The sequence below is a fragment of the Sarcophilus harrisii genome, chromosome 4 (assembly GCF_902635505.1).
Source record: "Sarcophilus harrisii chromosome 4, mSarHar1.11, whole genome shotgun sequence".
NCBI lineage: Eukaryota > Metazoa > Chordata > Mammalia > Dasyuromorphia > Dasyuridae > Sarcophilus > Sarcophilus harrisii.
Window position 1 is genome coordinate 428,582,056 of NC_045429.1, and position 20,653 is coordinate 428,602,708.

The 20,653-nt window shown below is 35.5% G+C and overlaps 1 protein-coding gene and 1 non-coding gene across 2 annotated transcripts; both read right to left on the minus strand.

The window, feature by feature from the left end:
• Positions 1 to 2,367: 2,367 nt before the first annotated feature.
• LOC100925102 (C-C motif chemokine 4) lies at positions 2,368 to 4,689 on the minus strand. Its single transcript, XM_003770659.4, has 3 exons — positions 3,942 to 4,689; positions 3,251 to 3,365; positions 2,368 to 2,776 (listed from the first exon to the last, which is right to left on the minus strand). Exons 1-3 carry the CDS (start codon positions 4,012 to 4,014, stop codon positions 2,689 to 2,691), a joined length of 276 nt encoding a protein of 91 aa, XP_003770707.1. The 5' UTR covers positions 4,015 to 4,689; the 3' UTR covers positions 2,368 to 2,688.
• On the minus strand, positions 4,460 to 4,566 carry LOC111720974. The gene has a single exon (XR_002770378.1). It is a non-coding gene; the product is annotated as a U6 spliceosomal RNA (small nuclear RNA).
• Positions 4,690 to 20,653: the final 15,964 nt, after the last annotated feature.

The window sequence follows — 20,653 nt, forward strand, 5'->3', positions numbered from 1 at the left end:
TTGCCTTAAGGTACACCAAGAGAGAAAATTTGAGTGACTTGCCAAAGATCGCACAGTTAAGGCTTAGTAGAGATTAATTGAGAATACCAAAAAAGGAATGGGTATATTTCAGGAACTTATGCATACGCTAGTTTATAATCCTGACCACACTCTGGGGCATGATATGTTAATGGGTAATGTCATGATCATATGACAAATTAGGAAACCGAAACACAAAGAGGTGGCAGAATTTTGTCTAAGGCTTTCTATTAACCCACTATCCCTCAGTTTCCTGTCCTCTACGGTAAAGATGGCCTCCAAGTTAGAGTTAGGAAAAATTAAAATACATTTATAACTGATTTGTCCAAGGACATTGTTAGAATTTCTGACATCTCAGAGAGAACCAAAGGAATAATGGGGAAGAGGTGGTATAGAAAGGTGAAAGAAGTCAATGACAAGTGGATACACCAGTGGAGAAGAGAGGACATAGAACCAGGTGGTGGAAATGGCCTTAATGTCTTGTAGGAGGAACAGAAAGGAGGCCAGAATCATTTTTTTTAAATAGAATGAGTGGAGGGCAGTAAAGTGTTAAAAAACCAGAAAAGTAGGAAAGAGATAGGCTATAAAGGACTTGAAAAGTCAAAAAGATAATTTTCTATTTGATCCTGGAGGTGATAGGGAGCCACTGGAGTATACTGAATACAGGATGACATGGTCAGAATTCTTTATGAAGATCACTTTGACAGCTGAATGGAGAATGAAATGGAATGAGGAGAAATGTGAGGAAAGGAGCTCATCCAACAGAATATCATTACTTTAATCAAGATATGGCTAAAATGGATTTTCTTAATCTATAGTTGAATATTACAAAAATATAGGCACAATGAAAATATTTGAGTTAACATTTTTCTTTTATTCTAAACCTAGGAAGTGATTGAAGTAAGATAAGATTTCAAATCTTGTATTTTGACATCTAAACTGGCCAATTTACCATAGGTTTCTCATTCATTGAAAAACATGATTTTTAGATTATTGTTAAATACACTATTTTTTTCCCAAAAGCTGAGTCGGTATGTGACTTTCCTACAGTCATGCCAGTAGTGAAGCCATGATTTCAAACAGTAAATTAAGCATTTTCTCTCCTGTCACACTTTTAAAAATAATCCCCATTTTTCTTAAATCTTTCCTGCTTCTACTTCTCTCTCTTCCATTTTTCCTAGTGGTTCCTTAGTACAACTCCTAAGAAATAACTGTTTTTGGTTCATATCCTAACAATATCACAGAGTCACAGAATTTGAGTTTTGGAAAGGACCATACTAAAAACAATCCCCACCATCGCATTTTTTTTTGGAAATGCTCGCCCCACCTTTCTTTAAAGATCTCCAGGGGAAGGGAAACTCCCTAAAGCTTGATGTCATCATCCATTCTAGTTTTAACAGCCATAATTGGTTTTTTTTTCAATAATAGTTTTTTTTTATTTTCAAAATATATGCAAGGATGGTTTTCAACATTCACCCTTGCAAAACCTTATGTTCAAAAATTTTCTCTCTCCCTTCTCCCCATCCTTTCCCCTAGACAGCAAGTAATCTGATATATGTTAAACACATGAAATTCTTATAAATAGATATATATATATATATATATTTCCACATTTATCATGCTGCACAAGAAAAATCAGATCAAAAAGGAAAAAAATGAGAAAGAAAACAAAATCAAGCAATAACAAAAAAGATAAAAATAAAAATACTATTTGTGATCTACATTCAGTCTCCACAATCCTTTCTGGATGAGATGGCTCTCTCTATCACAACTCTATTAAAATTAGACAGCCATAATTATAAAGAAGTTTTTCCCAACATCAAGAGTAAAATTAATCTCCTCACAAATATTATCCATTGCTCCTGATTCTATCCTTCAAATCCCAAGAAGATAAGTCTACATTCTTCCAAAGGACAGACCTTCCTATATTAAAGATAGAAATTATATTTGACCTGGGTCTTCTCCTCTCCCATAAACATCCCAAGTTCCTTCAACTCATCCTCTTATAACTTACAACTTTCAGCCCTTGATTGTCTACTCTTGTTCTTCTCCAACTTCCCAGTGTTCTTAATAAATTATAGTTCCCAAAACTGACCAAAATAGTATGAATGTGGTTTGCCCAGACCATACAAGAATGAGACTATTGCTTCTCTATTTCTGGAAGTTTGTTTTTCAACATAGAAGATCTTATTTTTGGCTTCCTTATCGCCTTGCTGACTCAAAGTGAGATGACGGTCCACTGACTCCCTAGAAATTTTACTGAAACAGTGTCTAATAACGCCACACCCATCTGCTATTTTTAAAAAGCACTCTCTTTTCCTTGAGAAAATAGAAACCATGGTCAAAATATATGGATTTTAAAATGTTTATTGACAGGCATTCACAGAATCCAGAAGGTAGCCACAACACTCTAAAGAGTGAAAGTTTGGCTGCTACTAGAAGTCCCCATGGGAGACAAGTGCCCTCTAGAAATACAAATGTTAGCAATAAATACTCAAATATGTCACCAAATAATTTACATAAGTTAAATATCATTGGCAAAAAAAAAGAATTATAATGGGAAAGTCAATCTCAGAAAGACTTCAGTCTTGAAGGATCTCATCCAACTGCAGAGTTTCTTGGTTTGGATCATTTTTCTTTAGGATTCGTTTTCCAATGTTTCTGAGCTTCTCAGTTCATTTCCAAGTCATCCATGTAAGTCTGAACCCAGTCATCTCTAGGGTTAGCACATGCCTGACGGCCCTTTTTAGTCAGGAACCTGTAAAGTGAATAAAAAAGGGAGACAAGAAGCCAATGAATTTTTCATCTGGAGATGAAGGATAATTTTTTTATGTTTCCCCCATGTACAACACTTATAAATTCCTGTAGACTTCTGGAAGAATTTAAAGAACAATCCAGACCTTTTGCACCATTCCTCTAGTTATTTTGAGTCAATCATTTCCTTTTTAGGGATCTCTCTAGTAAGAAGTCCCTTTAAAAAGCCTTCCCCCCAGTCTCAAGTTCCTGTTGCATAAGATTAGTATTGCTCCTCAGGGTGAGACTAGTTCTCTGCCTTGCTTCCTGGGGAGACAACCTTCTTCTGAGACAACATGGACTACTGTATTCCTTTGTAGCCAGATTTAATTTCTATTACCTGACCTTTCATTTGACCAAGTTGCCAAATAACCCCATTTCCTCTTTCCATTCTCTTCTCTTTATATTTCCTAGACACAATGAGTAAGTAGATACTCACACCACAGCTGGTTGGGAGCACTGGCTGCTGGTCTCATAATAGTCTGTCACAAATTTTCTGGGGATCTGTTGGCTGACATAGGAGAAGCAGCAGGAGGTGGGAGGATTTGAGCTTACTGCAGAGAAAAGAGAAGGATAAAATTAGGATCATATGTTCATACTATACATTCCTTAACTGCTAACTATGTCCCACAAAAGGTTTCCTATCAAACATGATGTGGATGTCATCTCTCTTATCTCCCTTACCCTAGTTCTTTCTAGGCCAGCTATGATTCTCATTGTCTATAGAAGAGAGTCCGACCTGCTGTTCCCATTTCATAAAGAATCCATGGAACAAAAATTAGAGCATAAGATGTCAGAGATCAGCCCATCCAACTTCTACAAAGTTTTTTTTGTTGAGAAAACCACTTGCTGCAAGGATTTAGTGACTGAGCCAGAACTAAAACCATGTTGGACCAGAACCCAATCTATTGCCCTTTTTGGTCTTTTCTCCTGCCTTGAATTTATATGTAAACCAGCATAAATTGTCAAGTCCAATATGCCTGCTTCTGTCCCTCCCCCTCCAGACTTCCCTCTCCATATCCTCACTAAATCCTCATGATCTAACTGGCCTTAAACCTCTATTGGGGCTCTGTTTAGCTTGTGATTAAAGCCTGGATATAGCCACAGAGGGCAGGAGAAAGCTCACTTACTTGGTGCAGAGGATGTCAGAGAGCTGAAAGCCATGACCATGAGGATGGAGAGGGCAGCCACAGAGACCTTCATGATCCTGAGAGGAGAGAGGAGCTGGTGGATCAGGACACAGGCTGAGAGATTCTGGAGATCTGTGCTTCTGTCTCATGCTTGAACCCTCTCTTTATACGGGCTTTTGGAAGCAATTGGAGGAACAGAAAGGGAATGGAAATTCCAGGGTAGTTTTGATGTCATGGTGAGAGTTGGGAACTGAAAAATCAGCCCAGGAAATGTAAAGTTGGTGTCAAGGGCTGAGTTGCAGTGCAGTTTCATCATGGGAGAATTGGTGGGGGATGTAAGAGAAAATAGAGAGAAGAAATGTGTGTGTAAGGGTGACAAGGGTGCTAAAGGGGAAGTGGTGAACTTGAAATAGCAGCAGAAACCGACAAAACAAACGCAAAATGAAATCAGAAGGAGATTTATGTTAATGACTGATTTAAAAGAGTATTTAATGTAACATTACTACTGCTTTGATATTATAACTATCTGTATCTTCACTAATTTGGGTGTCATCCTTTCTCAGGAGCCATGCTCATCTTCTCTCTATCATTCCAAATTTAGTATATGCTCTGCCTAAGCAAAAGCTAACTGACTATCTTAAGGTTGTACATGTAGGGGCAGCTACATTGTTCAGAGGATAGAGCACTGGCCCTGGAATTAGGAAGACCTGAGTTCAAATACAACCTCAGACTCTTACTACTTAGTAGCTGTGTGATCCTGAATAAGTCATTTAACCCCAATTGCTTCTCAAAAAAAAAATACCATATTTAAAAAAAAAAAAAAGATTGTAGATTAAGAGGTGGAAGAGTCTTTCATGATCATCTAAATTAACCTCTTCCCATATAAATAAGGAAGCAGTGACCCACAGAGGTTAAATGACTCTTTCATAGTTTCACAGATAGTGAGAAGTAGACATTGGATCTGTTGACTCCCCATCTTTTCTCTGGCATCTCAAGGACACTAGTTCCCAAAGGAACAACCTCTAATCTTTGCATGGTTCTTGTGAAAGTGGTTATTACAAATGGCAGCTATGAATGGGAATAGGAAATGGTGATTCCTGTTCTTGGTCCCATTTCTGTGTTTGCTTTCTCACGCAATGATATTAACAGTTCCAAAAATTTTAAACCAACAGTTTAAGGTTCCAAAAAACTTTGACATCTATGATTGATAATAATAAATGATATTTGTGTTAAGGTTTACAAATCTCTTTAAAATAATGTTGCATTTGAGCTTCACAACAATCCTATGATATGCCTAATATAGATCTATCCCAATGTTTTCAAATGATATTTATGATATCAGTTGAGACTCATCATTTCTTTAAGGTAGATAGAATTGGTATTATTACGTCAAATTCATTCATTTAAAAAACTGAGACTTTATGGTGAAAAGATTTGGGTTTTGGTCTCATCTCTGAAAACTACTTTTTATTCAACACTAAACCTCACACTATTCCCAGACCAATCTCCAGTACGCTGAGTTTTCAAGTAGTTGTTAATCTTCTTTGATAGGAGTTTCCTTATTAATGAAATCACTGATTGGAAACAGAACCAAAAAAAAAAAAGATAGACATTATGCTAGACTTTAGTGATAAGAAAGAAAAACACATATACAGATGCTAACTTCAAAGAGTTTATCTTTTAACAGGGATAGATCTGCATTATTCATATCACAGAGTGTTCAAAAGCAACAATATTTTTAAGAGTTTTGTAAACTTTAAGATTAATGCCATTCATTTTTATTAACAAATATTTATTCTTAGAAACACCACTTTTATTATTAACATCATTAATAATACCATCAATTATTTAAAATTACCATTTATTATTATTAAGTGATTTGTTTAGGTTTAAATCTAATAAGTGGTAAAAGTAAGACTCAACTTTAAGCCTTTTGATCTTATGTCAGTTTCCCAATTATAGGGAACCACCTTCCTCCAAATAGAGGGAATGATACTCTTTGGGAGAAGTATAGGTGTAAAGCAGTGACCAGAATTATTGGATATTTTCAAATTCAACTTCCTCATCTGAAAAGAAAAAAAGTTCATATTAGTGACAAAAATAACATGTAAAGAACAGAGATGCTTATTCAATCAAAGTATAGTTGGAGAGATTCAGAACTAGTTGTAAGGCCTGACTCAAAGAGTAATGGTTCAAAATGAACTTGGCAGGAATTCTCCAGGATAGTGTCTTGGGGATATATGTTTGGTTTTGTAATATTTAATGCTGTTAAGGATGATTTGGATAAATGCATAGATAGCATACTCATTAAATTTGCAAATAATTCCAAGATAAGAGGGGATAGTAAGTATTCTATGACAATAAGGATTCAAGATCTCAAAATGGTGGATGTAATGGTGGCATCTAAGATGATGAAATACAAAAAGAATAATTAAAGTCATGCACTTGAATTTAAAAAGCAACTTCATATCTATAGGAAAAGTTAGACAATAGTTCTTCTGACAAGATGAAAATTTTAGTGCCAGATGAATGGCAATCTACTGAGGGATACAGCAACCCCCCCCCCAAAAAAAAAAAACCTAAAATTTCTGTGCTGAATTAAGAGGAGCATAGCTTTCAAAATTAAGAATACAATAGCTATACTCAACCCTCATCAATCTCATCTGCAGTATTCTGTTCAGATCTGAGCACCACAGTTTATGGATATTGATAAATTTTTGAATGTTCAGAGGAAATCAATCAATATTATGAAGGATAGTATTGAACCTATATCATATGAATGTTTCCTCTAATCACCCAGTATTTGTCATTTCTATTCTGTCTTTCTTCAAGGATCTTTCCTAAAACAATGATGTTTGCCAGTACTTCTGAGTAGTTCACATCTCCAGCTACTTCCTCCATCAGTCTTTGGGAAAAACGCAGATGTCCACCAGATGCTTTGAGGAATCTCCTCAACCTGGTGGGAAAAAATTGATTTTCTTTGCCCAAAATAACAAATATGAGAATAGGCTTTAAAGGATTGCACATATTTAACCTATATCAGATTGCTTGCTGTCTTGGGGAGGGAAGAGGTAAGGGAAGGAGGAAGAAAAATTTGCAACACAAAGTCTACAAAAATCAATGTATCTTTACATGGAAAAATAAAATACTGTTGAGAGAAAAATCTATCTGAAGAGATGAAAGCAGGCTTTTCTTTGTCTTCCTCCATCATACAAGTCTGCTAGCAGCCACTACATAAACAACATGAAAAACCACTGACTGTCTAACACAATCCAAAGCATCTTGGCATAGTGTACTGGTCCACTTTGAATCTTTTTCAATGCCAATGGGCTCCAAGACTCTATGATGATACTACTGATGAAAAAAATCTTTAAAATGGTCTCTGAGTCCATCAGGCCCTGGTAAAGGAATCTTATTAGGTCATTCCTAAAGCCAGTGAACTATAAGTTGTTTCTAAATCACATTTCACATCCCATTCATGCACTTGCTCTCTTGTGGAGATTCTGCTTCAATCAATTCTTCCATTATTCTGGTATTATCTTCAACAAGAAGACATCTCATGATGTTCACCATCACCATTAGCCTCTCTTCTCTTGTAGATCTCTACACAGATTGCATGAATAGTAAAAGGGGGACAGACTGGATACTATTTGCTATGTTTATGTCCTGATAGTATCTTAACTGCACTGGGATTGGTTGGAATCAGCGTTGACATCCCAGTGATCTGGACATTAGAAAGGCACAGTGTCCACTGTCCTATTGCCAACAACAATTTCCCTGGAATATTTCAAGTTCACTTTGATGCATCTCATATATAGGTCATTTTTGCCATTTAGTTCTCTAATTTCAAGCCCTTTCAAAATCTGTGGAGATATTTTCCTCAGATGTCTTTACACCTGAGCATCTGGATGATCTACAGCATCTGGAACACAATAGTCCTTTATAAATCACCATTTAGATGATCAATATCTTCTACATCCTCAGTCTTCACCAACATCTTTTTGTAGACTTTTGTAAATCAAGGAGAAATAGACACACAAGAAGAATTAGAAACTAAGGGGGTCCTCATCAATCAGGGAATGGCTGGACAAATTATGATGTAGGATTGTAATGGAATACTATTGTGTCATAAGAAAAGACAAAAGGAGCAGTTTCAAATAAATTTGAGAAAAGTTGTATGAACTGATATTTAGTGGAATACATTGAACAGGGAAAACAATTTGTCCAATAATGATATTGGAAAAACTCAAGGGATCTGATAAATACAATGGCTGATCACAATTCTAGAAGAATGATGAAAAGCATGTTACCTACCACTCCCAATAGAGAGATAATAAACTCAGAATGCAGGTTGTAGTATATTTTTTCTTTCTTTCTTTTGTAAACAGTATTTGATTTCTATATGTAAAGATAGTTGTCAGCATTCATTATAAGATTTTTGAGTTCCAATTTTTTTCTCTCTCTCCCCTTCCTATCCCCCTCCCCAAGAATGAAAGAAATCTGGCATAAGTCATACATGCACAATCATATAAACATATTTCCACATTGATCATGCTGTGAATGAAGAAACAGAACAAAAGGGAAACATGTGGTATACATTTTAAAATAAGGCCAAATATGGGAATTGGTTTTCTTTGGTCATCTTTATTTATTAAAAAGGGAATTAGTTTTTTTTTTCTTTTTCAATGGGAAGGTGTTGGAATACATGGGAGATTTGTTGGAATACATGGGAGCCACCTGACAGTGGCTGCTGGAGATCCAACCCAGAATGGATCTCCTCTTGTGAGAGGATGATACAAGGACACTGAGAGGCAGTTGCTGTTCTCTGACTTCTCTGACTAGAGGCTATTGTGTTGTCTGACCTCTATCCTCTTCCCTCTGACTCCAATTTATCCCATTCCCAGTCCTCAACACCTGTGTCAGCAAAGGCTGCCCTGCAACTTCGGAGATGTTATGATCCACAGCTGTGAATGTTCTCAGAGAATTGACCTGTCCCTTAACAGGAAGGAAGGTAGGAAGGTTAGAAAACAAGACTTATTTTTGAAATAAATAAAAAGGAAACAGATCTAGAAGGAATCAATGATAAAGTCATACATACTATCCTTCTTTGGTTCATTTCCTTTTTCTAATACTGATCTTGTTGACCTCAATTTTGCATAGAGGCTGCACTGTCTTTTTGAGTATATGTAAGTTATATTTGGCCACTTTCTTTGTGGTTGTACAGAAGGTACTTTGATCTTTTCAACTGCTGGCTCTTGGTAAGATTTGTATATTAGGCTGATGTGGTTTCCATCTCTTTGTCCCATCCCTCTTCCTTTTTTTATCTATGTTCATTACTCCCATTCCTACTATCATTAGATTGCTTTAAGGCTCCTCTTTGGGCTCTGACTCTTTATTATGGCCCTCTTGCATAGAAAGTGGATACTCCTGAGTATATTTCTGATCTATTTACAGATGGAGCTTTCTAGTGGGAACTTTCATAGCCACTGTGTAATTTTTTCCCCATTCCCTGGTGCAAGCCCTCATCACTTCACACCTGGACTATTTCAAAAGCCTACTCAATGGTTTCCGTCAGCCTTAGGTCTCTTTCCATTCTAGACCATTTTCTACTCAGCTGTCAAAGTGATCTTCCTGAAATACAGGTCTGATCATGTTATTCACTATCTTACTCAGTAAACTACAAAGGCTCCCTATGACTTCTAGGATGAAATATATAATCATTCATACAGTTTAACCTTTCTACATTGATAGTCTTATGTTTAACTATTTTTCACATACTCTACTATTCAGTGATACTGGCCCTCTTGCTAGTCTTCACCCATGATGCTCTATTTCCAGTTCCATTCCTTTCATTTAGTTGTCTTCCATGCCTGGAATGCTCTCACTACTTGTCTCTTTTTTTTTTATACCCACAAGACTTAGCACTGTACCTGGCACATAGTAAGTGCTTAATAAATACTTGATAACTTAATTTGATTTGACTGATTCTAACAACTCTTCAACATATGAAGAATTCTATAAAAGTCTATGTCTACTCAATTGTATCTCAAGCCTGGTCATGGTTTTTTCTTCAGGCCTTATTTTCCTTTTCTCTAATATCCTCCATAATATGGAGTTCATTTAAATTACCAAAGTAAAGGGATTTCCTCCTACTTTTTCAACGTGACTGCCCTTGCTGAAATTTTGGTTCAGTGAATGGAGCAAGTGCTTGGTCTGCTTTTCCATCACCTCCCAAATACTTCTCAAGTTGGTGCACACAAATCCACCATGTGATTTTAAGCTTAGAAGAACTCAGGTCACCTACAAGCCCATCAGCCATTTGCCCTCCATTAGCATGTTCTTTTTTTCTAAGTTAGATGCCTAGGTATTTATCTAATTAGCACAGTAGACAGAGCACCATTCATGAACTCAAGAAGTTCACATCTTCCTTCAGACATTTACTAGCTATATGACTCTGGACTAATACTTAATCTCTCAGCCTCAGTTTCTTTATTTATAAAATGGGATAACAATAGTACCTGGTTAATAGAGTTATTCTTGTTATGAAATGAAATACTATATATAAAATACTTAGCTTTAAAATATATCAAGGTTAGCTATAATTAATTACATAATTAAATAAAGTTAATCTGAGTTTCCTCATCATGAAAAGGACATGGGTCCTTTTCAGAGAAAATTCATAAGTTTGGCCAGTGGTTTGCTGTACCTGATCCTAGTCTTGCCTCAAAAAGTGTTTTTCTGTCTGGTGCAGTGGAACTAGTATTAGTCCCACTCAGCAAAAATATTCCTTTCTCATTTAAAATATCATATTTAATTCTATTTATAGGAAAGTTCTCTCTTGTTGATGTAGGAGATTCAACTTCTACCCTCTTCAGAGACAAGTTATCCATTTCTGACACAAAAAATTTCCTTCAGCCTTTTGGCTATGAAGCCCCTTTTTGCTCCATTATTTTGAATTGAACTCTTTTATCTAGAACAACTCCTTTTGCTCAGAAGAGGTACATAGATTAGTTTCCAGACATGATCTCCTGTTCTCATTGCATCTAGTATCTGTTAAAATTCTTTTGTTATTGTGAATTCAAAAAATATGAACAAATATGAGCACTTCTGCATACAACGAATAGAAATAGAGGATTGTGAAATTCACAAAACTATAAATCTCTACTACATATTACTTAGTTTTATGTGTTTTTTTTTTAAGAAGGATGTTAAATTTAACACAGTAGTTTCAAAACTGCCCTATTTGTATATTTCCCTTTCTGGACCTTCTTCTGTGTATTTTTAAAAAAAATATCAATGACATTTTTTCCCACTACTTCCCACTCCCTTTTATCACCCCCTCTTCACTCTTTTACACACAGAAGAGTCCTCCCTTATAACAAATAAGTATAGGCAAGCAAAACCTTATTTTGGATGTGATTCAAAATGATGTGTCTTCTTCTGAATCTATAATTCATCATCTCTGCCAATATTTGAGAAACATGATTATCCTCAGGTTTCTGGGGTCACCCAATGGTCATTACAATAATTATCATTTATTCTTTGATAATTGCTTCCCTTTACAATATTTTATCCTTTCTAGTATTGTTGTGATTCTGTTTATTTTTTTTCTTCATCCATTCATATGTCTCTTCAGATCTGTCTAAAATTATTGGTTTTATTTTTTTCTTACTACTCTATAATATTCCATGACATTCATGTACCAAAATTTCTTCAGTCTTTTCCTAATTGATGGATAACCCCCTTCATTTCTAGTTCCTTGCTCTAACAAAAAAAAAGACTGCTATAGAAATTTTTGGTTAATATTTGTCCTTTCCTTCTTTCTTGGTTATCTATGGAATACATATCTAGCAATGGTATAACTGGGACAAAGGATATACATAGATTACTGATCTATGAACTGATTAGTTCAGTTTCAGCAACAGTATATTAGTTTGTTTTTCTTCTCACACTCCCTCCAAAAGCTATCATTGACTCTTTTTATCATCTTTTTATCATCTCCTAAGGTATTGTTATGGTCAAATGATATATTATAAAATGCTTTGAAACTTTAAGGTACTTTAAATGCTAATTATTATTGTTATGGTCTATAATGTGAGATGTTCATTAAACTCAATTTATGTCAAGTTGCTCTCCAGTTTTTCCAGAAGCTTTTACTGAAAGAGGAATCTTCATCCCAGGTGTTGGGCTTTATTTGAGTTTATTGAATATTATGCTGTCATGTTCAATTGTTTCTGGTTCAGAGTCAAGTCAATAGAAGCAGAAGGGGAAAATGCACACAATGATTATGATGATGTAGAGAAAAATAACCTTGAAAGGCTTAAGAATACTGTGAAATGACCAATTATGCCTTTAGGATATTGATGATAAAACATGCTATCTGTGATTAGGCAGAGAGGTGATGGACTACAGGAGTGAAAGGAAACACATTTTTAGATACTGACATATTTCTTTTGTTAACTATAATTAGTTATATATAGTACATATACATATATGTATATATGTATGTATGTTTATATACATATAATATATAGAGAGATATAGATAGATAGATAGATAGTAACCTTTTGGTTACAAGGGAAAACTTCTTTTGGAAAAACAAGAATTGATGTGTAAAATGAAGCAAAAATAAAAGAAGGAAAATTAAGAGCAGCTAAAACAACATAAAGGGGAGAACAGAAGAAAATTCAGAAAGGGAAATAAACAACATAACAATTTTGATATTATTATGATAATTTACTATGCATTTTAAATATAATTTTTAGTTTCATATATATCCTCTTTTCTGTTCTTTATATGATGAAATGTTCATGATTGTTGATTTGTTAAATTTATAATAAAAGACACCAAGAAATATAGTGGCCAAATGCCAGAACCCTCAAACAAAGGAAAAATTACTCCAAGCAGCTAGAAAAACCCAATTCAAATATAGAGGAGCCACAATAAGGATCACCCAAGATCTAGCAGCATCCACATTAAAAGATCGAAGGGCCTGGAATATGATATTCCAGGCTGGAACCTCGGTATGCAACCAAAAAATAATCTTACCAGCCAGAATGAGCATCTTTTCCAGGGAAGAAGATGGTCATTCAACGAAATGTGAATTTCACCTATTTTGGTGAAAACAGAATTTAACAAGAAGTTTGATCTGCAAATAAGAACCAAGAAAAACCTAAAAGGTAAAAAGAAATCTTGGGAACTATATTTCTGCTGTAAAGATGTATAAAATACATGTATACCTTGTTCTAGAAATTAGAGGTGGAAAGGACATTGTATAGAAAAAGGGTAAAGTGGGGTACATATCTCACAAAGAGGCAAAGGAAACCTATTATTCGAGAGAAAAATGGAGGGGATGAATATAGTGGGTATTTTACTGCCATAAGAATTGACTTTAAGAGAAAAATGTTAGACATTCAATATAGTGAGGAAACTTCTCCATCTCATTGAAAAGTGAGAAGGGAAAAGTGAAAGGAAGGAATAAGCTAACAGAAGGGAATACAGAAACTGAGAGGGAAAGGAGAGATAGGGGAGGAACTCTAAGGTGGGGAGGAGAATACTAAAAGGAGGGCTGTGGAGAAGGGGCTCACAAGTTTAATACTGGAAGGGGGAAGAGGGAAAGAAGGAGAAAAAGCATAAATAGGGGTTAACAAGATGGCAAGTAATACAGAATTGGTAATTTTAACCATAAGTGTGAAGGGTAAACTCCCCATAATGAGGAAGCGATTAGAATGGATTAAAGCCAGAATCCTAAATATGTTTTTACAAGAAACACACCTGAAGCAGGGAGATACATGCAGAATAAAGGTAAAAGGATGGAGCAAAATCTACTATGCTTCAGGTGAAGTCAAAGAGGGTAGCCATCCTGATCTCAGATCAGCAAAAACAAAATTGATCTAATTAAAAGAGATAAGGAAGGGCACTATATCTTGCTAAAGGGTAGATAAATAATGAAGCAATATCAATATTAAACATATATGCACCAAGTGGTGTAGCATCTAAATTTTAAAGAAAAATTAAGAGAGCTGCAAGAAGAAATAGATAGCAAAACTATAATAGTGGGAGATCTCAACCTTGCACTCTCAGAATTAGATAAATCAAATCACAAATAAATAAGAAAGAAGTCAAAGAGGTAAAAGAATAATAGAAAAGTTAGAATGATAGACCCTGGAGAAAACGAAATGAGATAGAAAGAGTACACTTTCTTTTCAGCAGTTCATGGAACCTATACAAAATAGACCATATTAGGACATAAAAACCTCAAACTCAAATGCATAAGCAGAAATAGTGAATGCATCCTTTTCAGACCACTTAAAAAAATTACACCAACAAAAAGCCAGGGAAAGTAGACCAAAAAATAATTGAAAACTAAATAATCTATACTAAAATGATTGGTGAAACAGCAAATCATAGACATAATTAATAACTTTACCCAAGAAAATGACAATAATGAGACATCATATCAAATGTGTGGATGCAGCCAAAGCGATAATAAGGGAAATTTCCTCTAGAGGCTACTTGCATAAAGTAGAGAGAGAAGGTCAACAATTGGGCTACAACTAAAATGCTAGAAAAGGAACAAAATTAAAAACCCCAGTCAAACACTAAACTTGAAATTTAAAATAAAAGGAGAGATCAATAAAATTGAAAGTAAAAACTATTGAATTAATTAATAAACCAAGAGTTGGTTCTATGAAAACCAAAAAATAGACAAACCCTAGTAAATCTGATTTAAAAAGGAAGAGGAAAATCAAATTGTTAGTCTTAAAATGAAAAGGAGAACTCGCCACTAATGAAGAGGAATTAGAGAATAATTAGAATTACTTTTGCCCAACTTTATGGCAATAAATTGAAACTTAAATGAAATGGAAGAATAATTCCAAAAATATATTTCCCAGATTAACAGAGGAAGAAGTAATATCCAAACAGTCCCATTTTTAGAAAAGAAATAGAACAAGCTATTAACCAACTCCCCTAAGAAAAAAATCCCCAGGACCAGATGGATTTACATTGAATTCTACCAAACATTTAAAGAACAATTAACCCCAATGCTATATAAACTATTTGAAAAAATAGGGACTGAAGGAGTCCTACCAAACTCCTTTACGACACAGACATGGTACTGATACCAAACAAGGTAGGCTGAAACAGAGAAAGAAAAATTATAGACCAATCTCTAATGAATATCATGCTAAAATTTAAATAAAATATTAAAAAGATTACAGAAAATCATTCACAGGAAATACACATGATCAAGTAGGATTTATACCAGGAATGCAGGGCTGGTTCAATATTAGGAAAACTATTAGCATAATTGACTATATTAATAAGCAAATTAACAAAACCATATGATCATCTCAATAGATGCAGAAAAAGCATTTGATAAAATCCAACATCCATTCCTAATTAAAAACACTTGAAGTATAGAAATAAATGGACTTTTCTTAAAATAGTCAGAGCATATATTTAAACCATCAGTAAGCATCATATGCAATGGAGAAAACTGGAATCTTTCCCAGTAAGATCTGGAGGAAGCAAGGTTGCCACTGTCACCATTATTATTCAATATTGTATTAGGAAACACTAGCCTCGGCAATAAGAGTTGAGAAAGAGATTAAAAGAAATCAGAATAGGCAGTGAGGAAACCAAACTATCACCTTGCAGATGATATGATGGTTACTTAGAGAACCCTAGAGATTCTAGAAAAGTTATTAGAAATAATCCATAACTTTAAAAGTTGCAGGTTATAAAATAAATCCCTATAAATCCTCAGCATTTATACATCACACAAAATCCAACAGCAAGAGATACAAGAGAAATTCCATTCAGAATAACTGTCGATAGCATAAAAATATTTGGGAATCTATCTACCAAAGGAAAGTCAGGAATTATATGAGCTAAATTACAAAAACTTTCCACACAAATAAAGTCAGACTTAAACAATTGGAAAAATATCAAGTGCTCTTGGATAGGTCTATAATATAATAAAGATGACAATACTCCCAAACTAATCTATTTATTTAGTGCTATACCAATCAGACTTCCAAGAAAATATTTTAATGATCTAGAAAAAATAACAACAAAATTCATATGGAATAATAAAAGGTCAAGAATCTCAAAAGAATTAATGAAAAATCAAATGAAGGTGGCCTAGCTGCCCGATCTAAAACTATATTATAAAGCAGCAGTCACCAAAACCATTTGGTATTGGCTAAGAAATAAATTAGTTGATCAGGTGGAACAGGTTAGGTTCCAAGACAGAATATCAATCTATAGCAATTTAGTGTTTGACAAAACCCAAAGATCCTCACTTTTGGGATAAGAATTCATTATTTGACAAAACTGCTGGGATAACTGGAAATTAGTATGGCAGAAATTAGGCATGGACCCACACTTCACAACCGATACCAAGATAAGATCAAAATGGGTCCATGATTTAGACATAAAGAATGAGATTATAAACAAATTGGAGGAACATAGGATAGTTTATCTCTCAGACTTGTGGAAGAGGAAGAAATTTGGACTAAAGATGAACTAGAGACCATTATTGATCACAAAATAGAAAATTTGATTACCTCAAATTAAAAAGCTTCTGTACAAAACAAAACTAAGTAAACAAGATTAGAAGGGAAGCAACAAACTGGGGAAAACATTTCACAGTTGAAGGTTCTGATAAAGGCCTCATTTCCAAAATATATAGAGAGCTGACTTAATTTATAAGAAACCAAGCCTTCCTCCAATTGATAAATGGTCAAGGATATGAAAGACAATTTTCAGATGATGAAATTGAAATCATTACCACCCATATGAAAGAATGTTCAAAATCATTATTAATCAGAGAAATGCAAATTAAGACAACTCTGAGATACCACTACACACCTGGATTGGCTAAGATGACAGGAAAAATAATGATGAGTGTTGAGGATGTGGGAAAACTGGGCACGATACATTGTTGGTGGAGCTGTGAAGAATCCAACCATTCTGAGAGCAATCTGAATTATGCCCAAAAGTTATCAAACTGTGCATACCCTTTGATCCAGCAGTGTTTCACTGGGCTTATACCCAAGGAGATACTAAAGAAGGGAAAGGGACCAGTATGTGCCAAAATGTTTGTAAGCCCTGTTTGTAGTGGCTAGAAGCTGGAAACTGAGTGGATGCCATCAATTGGAGAATGGTTGGGAAATTGTGGTATATGAATGTTATGGAATATTATTGTTCGAAGAAATGACCAGCAAGATGAATACAGAGAAGCTTGGAGAGAATTACATGAACTGATGCTAAGGAAATGAGCAGAACCAAGAGATCTTATATACATCAACAACGATACTTATGAAGATGTAATCTGATGGAAGTGGATTTCCTTTGACAAAGAGACCTAATTCAGTTTCAATTGATCAATGATGGACAGAAACAGCTACACCCAAAGAAAAAACACTGGGAAATGAATGTAAACTGTTTGCATTTTGTTTTTCTTCCGGTTATTTTCTACTTCTGAATCCAGTTCTCCCTGTGCAACAAGAAACTGTTTGGATCTGCCACATACATTGTATCTAGGATATACTAGGACATATTCAACAATATAGGACTGTTGCCATCTAGGGGAGGGGTGGGGGGGAGGAAAAATCGGAACAGAAGTGAGTGCAAGGGATAATGTTGTAAAAAAAAATTACCCTGGCATGGATTCTGTCAATAAAAAGTTACTATAAAAAAATTTATAATAAAAGAGAATTTTTGAAAAGTGTGAAGGGGGCCATGTCAATTTAATTTTCATATAAAAGCATATGATGAAAATGCTACTATATTTATTTGGAAACCATTCCCCTAAGGCCAGTGCTTTCATTGAGAGTCCTGCTTTTTCCTGTTATTTTCTTTTCTATAACCAGGTCAGGATTCCCTCTCCTTCCTTCTACTGATAGTCAAAAGTCTCATTCTCTCTCCCTTTCTCTCTCCCTTTGCTCTCCTTTCCTCTCCCTCTTTCTCCTCTCTCTGTCTCTGTGTGTGTTTTTCTCTGCCTCTCCGACCTTCTCTGTCTCTCTCTCTCTCTCCTTCCCTCTCTTCCTCCCTCTTTTATCCCTCCTTCCCTTTTCTTCCCTCTCTCCCTCCATCTCTCTCTCTCCTCTTTCCCTTTCCCCTCTCTCCTCCTCCTCCTCCTCCTCCTCCTCTTCTTCTTCTTCTTCTTCTTCTTCTTCTTCTTCTTCTTCTTCTTCTTCTTCTTCTTCGTCTTCTTCCTTTTCTTCTTCTCCTTTTTCTCCTTCTTCTTCTCCTTCTCCTTCTCCTCCTCCTTCCTCTTCTCCTTCTTCTTCTCCATTCTCCTCCTCCACCCCCCTCTCTCTTCCTCTCTCTTTTCTCTCTCTTTCTCTTTTCTCCACGCTCAATATCCTCTTGCCAAAATTAAGCTACATGGGATATACAGAAATCCAAGTCAAGGGGGTGGGGTACCCCACTACAGACTAAAGCCCCACAGAGAATGTCCCTCAAAATACAAGGAACTAAAGGTGAGAGGCTAGAGTAAACAGAAGCATCTTAGATCTGAACTGGAAGGAAGCTGGATTCTGCCTGACTCTGGGAGAGGAAAGAAACAAAAAAGGAGAGATGATCTCACTACATTCTCCTGACCCATGCAGAAACAGGGAGAAGGAAACTAACCTCAGTTTAGGATTATCATTCAGCACAAAGAAACAAGAGAAGACTTCTGTTTTTGCCCTTGCGTTTCAGTCAGAAATTCAAATCACAAATCTAGCCAGATTTAGGGGATTTTCTGCCCTTTTCCCCTTAAGCAAAGGAAGTATGATATAATGGTGAGAAGACTGGACTTGGAGACAGAAAGTCTGAGATTCAAATCCAACAACTGATTCGGCTGGGAATTTCTTATGTTATGTTATGACTTAACATTTCTATAACCTAAGGTTCCATATCTGTAAAATGGGAATAATAATAATAAGGCATGCTAACTTCCTCAATGAATTGTGAGGCTCAAATGTGATGTTATAAGTAATATAAGCTCTTTGCAAATCTTAGAGCATTTTGTAAATGTCTGTGGTTGCTGCTGTTACTGCTGTTTTTATTACATAAGAGAGGAAATTCACAAAAATGTAATTCCTAGTCCCAGATTAATCTACTGTAATCACACTGAAGTTCTAAGATAATCACTCATTTCTTCCAAGTCTTATTTATTTTTACACACCTGGAAATCTATTCTAAAGCTTACTATCCTAATTTTATAGCTAGGGAAAACTGAGGTATTAAGAGAGAACAAATTTTCCCAACATCATAAGGCACAGGTTTTGAAATCATCTTGAAGAAGAAGAAAGAACCCCAAATTAGGATTCAGGGGAGCAAAGCTAGAATTTTGCTTCTGCTACTAACTACCTCATAGAGCTCTTCACTTGAATATCTGGTAGACATCTCAAACTCACCATGTCCCATAAAGAACCCATTATTTTTCCTCTCCCAAGCCAGCCCTCTACTTCCAAACTTCCCTGCTTTTGTCAAAGGCATCATCTTTCCAGTCACCAAAGTTCTCAAACTTGGAGACATCCTCAACTTTTCATCCACTATAGCTAATCATTTGCCATATTTTTTCACAATATCTTTTTGCATTGTCTCCTCTCCAGTCACACAACTACCATCTTTCTTCAAGTCTTCATCATGAAATTATTGTGAGGAAATGACTTTGCAGACTTTAAAAAGTTCCGTTGAAATGTGAACTCTTAGTCATAGGATCATCACACTTTTAAACCAGAGAAGGACCCTAAAAGTCATCTAGCTCAATATAGCCCTTTGAATTTTTCTTCCGAAGAACTTTCACATCTGCCAGGGAAGTTTTATCATGCTCCCAACAATGAACCATCATAGTATCCACTAACAACCTGCTGGTTGTTTTTGCTGTTTTTTCATTTGCACCAACAAATGAAAAATTTATAATAATAATTATAGCATCCATCATTTGTAAAGCTCTTTGCAGTATAGACTATTCATGGGATCATGTACTTAGGGCTCTATGGGATTCAAGTCATTTAATCCAACTTCTTCGTTGTATGGGTAAGGAAACTGAGACATCAAATTACTTCCCCAAAGTCACATAGGTAAGATTTGAGTCTCCTAATAGGCTTGTGAAGTAGACAGGAGAGATAGATTGGGTAACTTACCCAAGATCATGTAGCCAGTCCATGGGGAGGCAGAACTAGGATTTGGAATGGAACTTTGTGCTTTTCAAAACAATTGATTCTCACCACAATCCTGTGAAGCAACGTGTTAGCAGCATACATATTACCCTTTATGTCAAGTTATGAAACTAAAATGTGACAAGGCTTGACTAAAATGACATAAGTCATTAAGACTTATGATTTAAGTCACCTAACCTCTACTCTAGAATTGGCCATTTCCACCTCAGGTGGAAATAGCTAAAGTACATAGAGAGGTAATCTGTCCAAGGTCATATAGCTAAAGTCTCAAGTAGGGTCCAGGACAAGCATGGGAGAGGGGCAGACAGAGGTCAAGGTAAATCAATTGTTATCTTAAAGTATTTCATCTGTGGACCACTTAACCTCTAAGGCCATACCCTGGAAAGGACCTTCAAGCCTAATGAGGAAACAGTTACAGAGTGAAAAAATTACTTTGGAAGGGAGCAAACCCAGGTTCCCTCATTTCAAATCCAGCTGTCTTTTTATTATGCCATGTGTGATTCCATATAAGAATGTAGACTTTAAGATGGG

Coding starts and splice junctions, on each gene's coding strand:
- LOC100925102 (XM_003770659.4), bottom strand. CDS start 4,014: ATGAAGGTCTCTGTGGCTGCCCTCTCCATCCTCATGGTCATGGCTTTC. Junction 3,366..3,941: donor TCTGACATCCTCTGCACCAA/GTAAGTGAGCTT, acceptor TTTTCTCTGCAG/TAAGCTCAAATCCTCCCACC. Junction 2,777..3,250: donor TGCTCCCAACCAGCTGTGGT/GTGAGTATCTAC, acceptor TTCACTTTACAG/GTTCCTGACTAAAAAGGGCC.